This window comes from Rhamphochromis sp. 'chilingali' (assembly GCF_963969265.1).
Source record: "Rhamphochromis sp. 'chilingali' genome assembly, chromosome: 14".
NCBI classification, from domain to species: Eukaryota; Metazoa; Chordata; class Actinopteri; order Cichliformes; family Cichlidae; genus Rhamphochromis; species Rhamphochromis sp. 'chilingali'.
Window position 1 is genome coordinate 37,370,629 of NC_137941.1, and position 8,115 is coordinate 37,378,743.

At 46.9% G+C, this 8,115-nt stretch overlaps 1 protein-coding gene across 3 annotated transcripts in view; it reads left to right on the forward strand.

The window, feature by feature from the left end:
- The window catches only part of LOC308409651 (ras-associated and pleckstrin homology domains-containing protein 1-like), a 78,357-nt gene extending 70,500 nt beyond the window's left edge, over positions 1 to 7,857 (forward strand). For all 3 annotated transcript variants that reach the window (XM_080902555.1, XM_080902557.1, XM_080902556.1), the window contains 2 exons: positions 208 to 338; positions 2,392 to 7,857. In XM_080902555.1, coding sequence (XP_080758681.1) covers positions 208 to 338; positions 2,392 to 4,752 — 2,492 coding nt within the window. In that variant the 3' untranslated portion in view covers positions 4,753 to 7,857. The remainder of the gene's footprint in view (positions 1 to 207; positions 339 to 2,391) is intronic.
- The last annotated feature ends 258 nt before the right edge of the window (positions 7,858 to 8,115 follow it).

Consider the following 8,115-nt stretch of genomic DNA (forward strand, 5'->3'; position numbering starts at 1 on the left):
GGAGATTTTGCTGTGCAGTGTGTTGTTATGTATTACATGTGAATGTATATCTCACCTACAGATAAACACATTAGGGCTGAAGGAGCACTCAGAGCCTGATAAACATTGCTGTGGAAAGATCCCTGCAGCTGGATTCTTTCAAACATGAGCTAAAAGACACACTAAAAGCACTGTCATCAGTTTCTCAATGTTTTGTTAACCCTCCAGAATCCCAGTCCAACCACTCGAGCCAGTCAGACAGCGGTGTATCAGAGATGACATCATCGGGCCACACCCGCTCCCAGAGTGTCGTCAGCTCCATTTTCTCTGATGCTTGGAGGAGAGGAACACAAGGAGAGGTGCGGTCATGCTCACAGTGTGTTCCTCCATCATCTGTTTGCTTGTGTTCTGCCTTTGCCCATGTTTCCCCTCTGCTTTCCTACCAGCGATCAAAGATGAAGGGACGTATGCCAGTTCCACTTTGTGCAGGAGGAGGAGGGAGTGGAGGTTAGACAGGAAGTGATGTAACCGGCATGTTAACAGCTTGGCTGCAATCTTTAAAGCACTGGTTTTATTTGAAGTGACACTTGAGCTGCAGTTGTATAAAAATGGACAATCATGACATTGAACAGTTGAGTAGATGTGACAGATGTGACAGATGTTTTCCTCGACTTTAGGCCTACGATGCTTCCTCCAGCATTTCTGTGCATTAGTTTGAAGGCCTTGAAAAGCTGTTAGTGAATCACAGTCTGTGGTAAATCATACGTTCATTAAAACCCAAACTGTACGAGTCTTAAAAAAGCTACAGTAAAAACAAGCAAATGTAGATGTTGCAGATGTGTAGTTAGGATTCAGGACTTTTCGTTGGTCGTCAGAAAGCAAGTAGCTGCGAACACAAAGCTAATCATTCAGAGTGTTTGCAAGTCAAAGATGTTCTTTTTGCTGCTGCGCTGCAGCCAGTGTCATTATATCATGTAATGTAACACAGGCTTGTTGCCATTACTGTACGTGGAGTGGTCACGCTCACGGGCACGATGACCCCAGTCAGGTTAGAGTCAGGACCATCCCGCCAGCTTGTCTCTATGGTAACATGTATATGTTGGTTTCCACCTGTTTTAAACGGCTGCAGCTGACCTGTTGGATTTTCTTCCTAACCTCGTGGTGTGAATGCCCCCTGCAAACATTTAATGAATGACACTGTTTAACTAAAGCTAAGCAGACATGTTTGAGCCCGGCTCACGGTGAACATCGTTGAGTTTGATGCCAGATCAGAGGCCAAACAAAGAGTTTGTAAAGAAAGCTGGAACGAACGTGGAACAGCAGCTCAACCACAAACTGCCTAAGACACGCGTGTCAGAGGAACCTGACACCTGCCCAGAATATGAAACGTGTTAATAACATTGAACTCTAACGCTAATAATAATGTTGAAATATGCATTGTTTTTCTGTTTTGATGAACAAGTCCTAACTGACTTGGACATGCAGTGATTCAGCAGTGTATTGATTTAATGAGAAGGTTTCCACTGTTCATTGCTAGTATGCTGACAGCCTGCTGCTGGCCTTACGTGCCCCTCTGCGCTAAAACGTTAACATTATAGTAACTTCAGAATCAGAGAAACTTTATGAATCCCAGATGGAAATGGAGCAGCAAATATACAACAAACAACAAGAACTCGTATTAAATTAGTTTAGGAACAAAGTTACAATAGATAAATATTGAGATAAATAGATAAATATATAGAGATATAGGAATATATACATATGAATATAAAAGGACAACTTGTAACATTTTATACGAGATAAAATCAGTTTGGGGGATTTAACAATAAACTATGTTGATACAACTGCAACAAATCAAAAAACTGACTGAAACGCAACAAACAAACAAACAAGGCATGTTTTCAGTTTTATTGATATAGCGTCAAATCACAACAACGAGGTGCTTTATATATAAGACGCTCCAATAATACAGAGACAATCCCAACAAGCAGACAAACCCCTGTGAGCCAGCATTGGGCGACAGTGGCAAGAAAAACTCTTTTTAAAGGAAGAAACCTTTAGCAGGGAGGAAGACAGGAAACAGAGCACTGTGGAGGATGTTAATGATAATTAATGATTAAATACAAACTGGTGTATAAACACATATTTAATAATATTTCTTTGCAAGCTCCTTTGATTAATAACAAACACATTCAGTACCTTTGTATGTAAGGCATGTTAAGACCTCACACGATTGGATTGTAATGACTCTTCAGTGAATGTTTGTGTGTGTTCTCTGCACTCGTTTGATGTTTCGCCTTCTTGTGGATTTTTTCATTTTTAGAGCTTGTGGTCATTTTTTCTTTGTTCCCTCCTTTCTCACCACGTCTTTATCCTGCATCCCACTCCCCGCTCTGATCTCTGTCTCTGCAGATGATGAAGATCGACCCGATCAGTAGACCCATCCCTGTGCAGATACCCAGCCTCTCCCCCCAGCCGCTCCCTCTCTCTCAGACTCCACCATCCCGGACCAGCTTCACTGACAACCTCGTCCCATCTGAGGAGTCCTCCCCGTCACCGCCGTCGCCTCCCGCACTGCCCCCTGTAGCGAGCGTGGCCCATCAGCCGGCTCCTCCCGCCTCATACGTGAAGTACAGCACGCTGGCTCGCCTGCAGAGCCAGAACCAATCCAGAACACAGCAGGCGGGTGCCCCCCCACCCTCGCTTTCCAACTACAACACCCTTCCAGCTGCCTACAGCACCTCCCCTCAGCTACCACCATCTCCTCCCCCTCCTCCTCCACCCACGGCACCAGCGCCGGGCTCAGCCATGGCAGCATTGAAATTTGGCCCTCCAAGCCCATCCGCTCTTCCACCACCACCCCCACTGGAGGAGGAGCTGGCACAGGAGCCCTCCTATCTCCCACCCCCTCCTCCCCCCGAGAGCCCGGATGCCAATGGGTTGCCACCCCCACCACCTCCAGAGCCCATCCCTAGCTCATGCACTCAACTCTCCAACACGGGCCTCCAACAGTTCCTGGCACAGAAGTTTCCCAACATGGTGTATGACTTCAGCCCAGCAGTGCCTGATGATAACTCTCCCCCACCTCCTCCTCCACCTCCCACTGAGCTGTCTCCTCCAACCTCCCTGCAAGGTCTCCGACCTCTGTCACCTAATGCACCACCTCCTGCACCTCCCAAAACCTTCACTGGAGGATTTCCCCCTCTCACTGCTCCCAAACCCTCAGGCCCCTCTTCCCTTCCCATCGCACTCTCACCTGTGTCTCCAACGCAGCCACAAGTTGGACACGGATCATTTAAAAAGCAGCAGAGCTTCTCCACAGGACACTCCCCAAATCAGCCACCTCCCACTCTGCCAAAGCAGCACAGCCTTTCCTCCAAAAATCTTGCCATCTCTCCCTCTTCCACCTCCTCTGCTGTCTCCATTGCAGCTGCTACCTCCTCTTTGGTCAAACAAATTGTCAATCAGTTCCCAGGAAACCCTGCCCCTAACTCCAACATGGAGGGATCCAAGATCGCTGCCCCTCTGTCTCCTCCAGCAGTTAAGGCCAAACCAAAGTGGCAACCTGGCAGTGTCGTGGCTCCACAATCCCCAGAGTTCCCGCCACCTCCTACCGACAGCTCCCTGGGAGAGTTCCCTCCTCCTCCCTCTTCTTCTTCGTCCTCCAAGACAAGTTCGCCCATAAAGAGGTCGCCTTCCTCCTCGTCCACGGGATCCTCCAAACGGGGCCCTCCACCTGCACCTCAGAGAGCCTCCTCTATCCGCTCCAGTTCATCAGGAGAGACCCAGGAGGAGAGGCCCAAGACGGTTGAGAGCCTGGTTAGCAAATTTGGCCAAGCTCCTCAGATGGGCACCTCGTCGAGCTCCTCGTCAGCGACAGGGTCACCTTCTAAAGACTCTTCCTCACTTCCTGCTCCGCTACCCAAACCAGGGAAACTGAATCTGGCAAACCTGCCGCTGGCACTCCAGGGACTGCAGACCGGGCAGCACCACCAGCCGGCTGACTTTCAGTGTCCTCTGCCCCCACCTCCTCCTTCCCAGCCTCCTCACCTCGATTCATCCCCAGACTACTTCCCACCTCCCCCCAGTGACTCTGAGCTCTTTCCTCCTCCTCCTCCTCCCCACCCATCAGATTTTCACCAACCCCCAAAAGTGGCAGTGGTAAACCCCCAGCCCCAGATGCAGTCACACCAACATCCGGCAACCTCCTCCTTATCCTCGTCATCATGGAAACAAGGGTCACTGAAAAAGGGGGCGGTCCTTCCTCCAACACTGAACCGGCGAATGAGCAACACGGCCCAGTACGATAATACAACTTCAATGCCCCTCTCACCACCACCTCTATCTCAGACCCCACCCCCATCACTGTCTTCTTATTCCTCCTCACCTGTTCCCCCCACCTCCCCCAAATCAGTCGCTCCAGGCTCCCTGGCACTAAAGTCTCACTTCCTGGAAGACCTAAACCGAACCCTTAAGAGGAAGTCTGTGTCTCGCCACGGCTCGCTTACCTCCTCCCACCTCATATCCTCCTCCAAGATGGAGCTTGTGGGCACCATGGACGACATGGCACTCCTCCCCCCTCCTCCACCTGAGCTCCTGCAGCAACAGCAGCAGCAGGGAGTCCGAGGACACTCTCAGACTTTATCTCGCCACCACGCACACTCCCACTCCGCCAAACACGCCAACATCTCAGGCTATGCAACGCTGCGGCGAGGCCCGCCTCCTGCTCCGCCGAAACGGGACCAAAGCACCAAACTGACCAGTGAGTGGTAGGGGAAGGAGGACGCTGTGGGTGGAGCTTAAAGAACTGAACTCAACAATTTGGTGTAATTGTTCCTGAAGAGAAAATAATTAATGTCTCTCTCTCCTTATCCGTCTCGCTCCATCCTAAACCATCCACCCTCGGACTCTGAGGAAGTAGCAAGTGTCCTACTCTTAATCTCAGACCCTGATTGTTAATATTAACCTCATTACTCTTATCATTAACAATACATGTTTAATCCAATAAGTATGAAATATGTATATATCTGTATACAAGCGAAGCAGAAAAGTCACCTATCGAGCTTTTTTCACAACGTCTGTGCAGCTTAATTGAAACGCGACAAGAGACAAAGACTTTAACGGCAACAGAGACCTTTTGCTGCAAAACAACAGGTACTGCATGGAGCAGTGGCAGTGATGTTACTGATCAAGGAAGGGAGGGGATCATTGAAGGACGGCACAGTGTGTAAATGTGTATTGTGAACTGAGGGGGGGAGGCAGGCGGGGAGCCCTTAGAGGGAGGTTTGCCATTTATTTCCAACTGTTTTTGTGTGTTTTTATATAAGATTATTTAATACTGGAAAGATATTGTTGTTATAGTTATTTTAAGATTTTAAGACGTGTCCGGAGTGAATGAGTTTGACTGGGGATGGGTCTGCCTTCTTCTAAAGATCTGGGCTGCCAAAACTATTATACAGCCAGTTCCTCTGGGTTTATATTTGGGTCATTTCTAAATAAGTCTCTTTTGTTCCACTCTTAACAAACCGCCAAGTAACTAGCAAACTGTTTAGGGTTAGCTTGCATTTTAGCCACATGTTAAACAAGCCGAGTTTGAGAAACGAGAAGATGCTACTTTTGAAATCAAGTCCCTCCATAGAAAGGAGCAGATGTGAGGTTCATGTTACGTAGGTTCACCAGTTCACCAGTGCTGACTCCCAGGGCGTAAAACCAATCGGTTGAATATCTGCTGATTGAAAACATGTTGTATGTCAGGTAGACATTCAACCAGGGATGCTGGGCACAGATTATAAACAAATTAGGACTGAGATTACATCACACGAGTATATTTGCGCCAGTTGTTTTCTCGTCTTCCCTCTGTAGAGGCCATCGGGATAGACCTGGACTTCTTTTCTCTCAGCTGTCTGTATTTAAGTGTTATGATGAGTCAGGTTCTCTGAGCTCAGCTTTAGTGCTCCAATATCAAAGACATCCTTTTAATGACAGACACAATCACCACATTGTTGTTGGTGGGCCTCCCTCAATGTTGTAGAGGTCTTCCTGTTAAAAGGAAGTCATCCCCCCCCCGCTGTCACCACTGTCCTCACAGAATATCGTCACACTGTAACGTCTTTGCCCGCACAAGTACAAGGCACTCAGCCACTCGTTTTGGTCCTATTGAATAAAAAGTTCATTCATTAAGTTCATTATGTAAATCCTTGTCATGCTGTGTTTATCAGGTATACTTGTAACTGACAAGTCCTTAGCCGAAGAGCGTTTCACAGTCAGACCTGCCTCTCTTTCATCAAATGTGCTCATGCAGCCAGCTTCAATGGAAATGGGTTAAATGGAAATTATAATGTAGACCAGAGGTCCCCAACCTTTTTTGCTCCACGGACCGGTTTATGCCCGACAATATTTTCGTGGACTGGCCTTTAAGGTGTCGCAGATAAATACAACAAAATAAAACTAGTACCGGTACCGAAAAAAGAAGATTTATTCATAACACACGTGAAAAGACCCAGGAAAACAGAGTTAACGATAAAAACGACAACAAAATGACGCTGAAAACCGATAAAAACCCTGAAAACTATACATTTCACACCTGAGCCTCAACTCTCGCGGCCCGGTACCAAACAACTCACGGACCGGTACCGGTCCGAGGCCCAGGGGTTGGGGACCGCTGATGTAGACTGATGCAGCAATCTCACAGTAAGAAAACCACCCCGCGTGTGACTAATGTTTGAAGTCCTAGCACCAGCTGATGCTAGCCTTCCATGTGTAAGCTGTGTCAGTGTCAGTAATTAGTTTTTTCTGGGTCATGGCTGAGTGAAATTTACATGCTACTTTCCCACTGTGCAAGCTGGGGTCAGGGTGGGGGCGAGATGCAGACAAAGTACATAGAAAAAATCCAAACATGAAATAACCTGGTAAAATATGACAAAGATGCTGCCCAAGCCTAACAGTCCACCAATGAAAGAAGACTGTACGAGTGTGTGTTGTTTTAACTCTTCAGTCACTTTGTTAGTTAGCGAAAGTGTGCGACCACTAAAGTAATCAAACACTAAAGGATATGCTGGGAACAAGTGCCTGAAAAGCAACATGCTAACTGTTAAAAGCATTGTGTTTACATCACGCCCTGACCACCCTAAAGCCTGGACTCGTATGATCTGTGACATACTCACTAGCATCTTTGTGTGACGATGTAGCCAAAAAACACTCATCTCGAGCTTTTATGGGGCAACAACCTGATAGGATGACCGAGAGTAGCACAGCTCTCTGTTGGCCTTAATGTTCCATTGCTGGAACGTGCTTTTGAAAATAACAACAGCTTCTATTAGGACAGGTTCAGGTGCAATTAACTCATAGAACCATGAAATGCACAATTTCACTTTTCTATTTACTTTTGCGCCCCCTGGTGGTGGTTTTTTGTTTTAAAGAATAGATGGGGCTTCAGTCAACTGCAAGTCTTTTGAGCCCTGTTTAAACAGTAACACTGTTCACACTGAGCCCTGATGTTAACCTTTGGAGTTGAAATATCTATCAGATTAAGGTGACAGCTCTGTGAACTGTTCACCTACAAGATTCACTGGTTGCAGGATCCCACCCACATGTACAAACATTTGGGGTTAACGTTTGGTTAAAATAATATTTTGGGGGCTGTGGGAAATGATTGTGGATATTTTTCAGCACTGCCTGACACGAGGAAAGAGCACCCTGTTAAAAAAATACACTTCTCTGGTGCTAAGAGTGTGGATACAACCCATGACACTAGTCAGCTATCGCAGTTAGCCTTTGTAAGTCAGTAGATAAAGTCACACATGAATGACTCTGTTTTTAGCAACATGTCTTCTGGTAGTAGTCAGAGGGTACATGTGGTTAGAGTAGCAGCAGGACGTTTCAGGTCAGTCAAGTCGTTCGTCTCATCCTTCCACTCTTATAGTTACTGAAACTTGCTCTGTCATTTTTGATAAAGTTTTTAAATCCATTTTCTGATCTTTCTTTTCTATTTCATGTGCCGCTTAACCTCACTCTGTCTCTACCTTCCAGTTTTTAATCCTGAATGAAATGATGAAAATCCTCTGCATGACATGTCACCACCACTGCACCAGCACAGATGCCAAAAATATGATATTCCTGCCCCAGTTTGGCAATCAT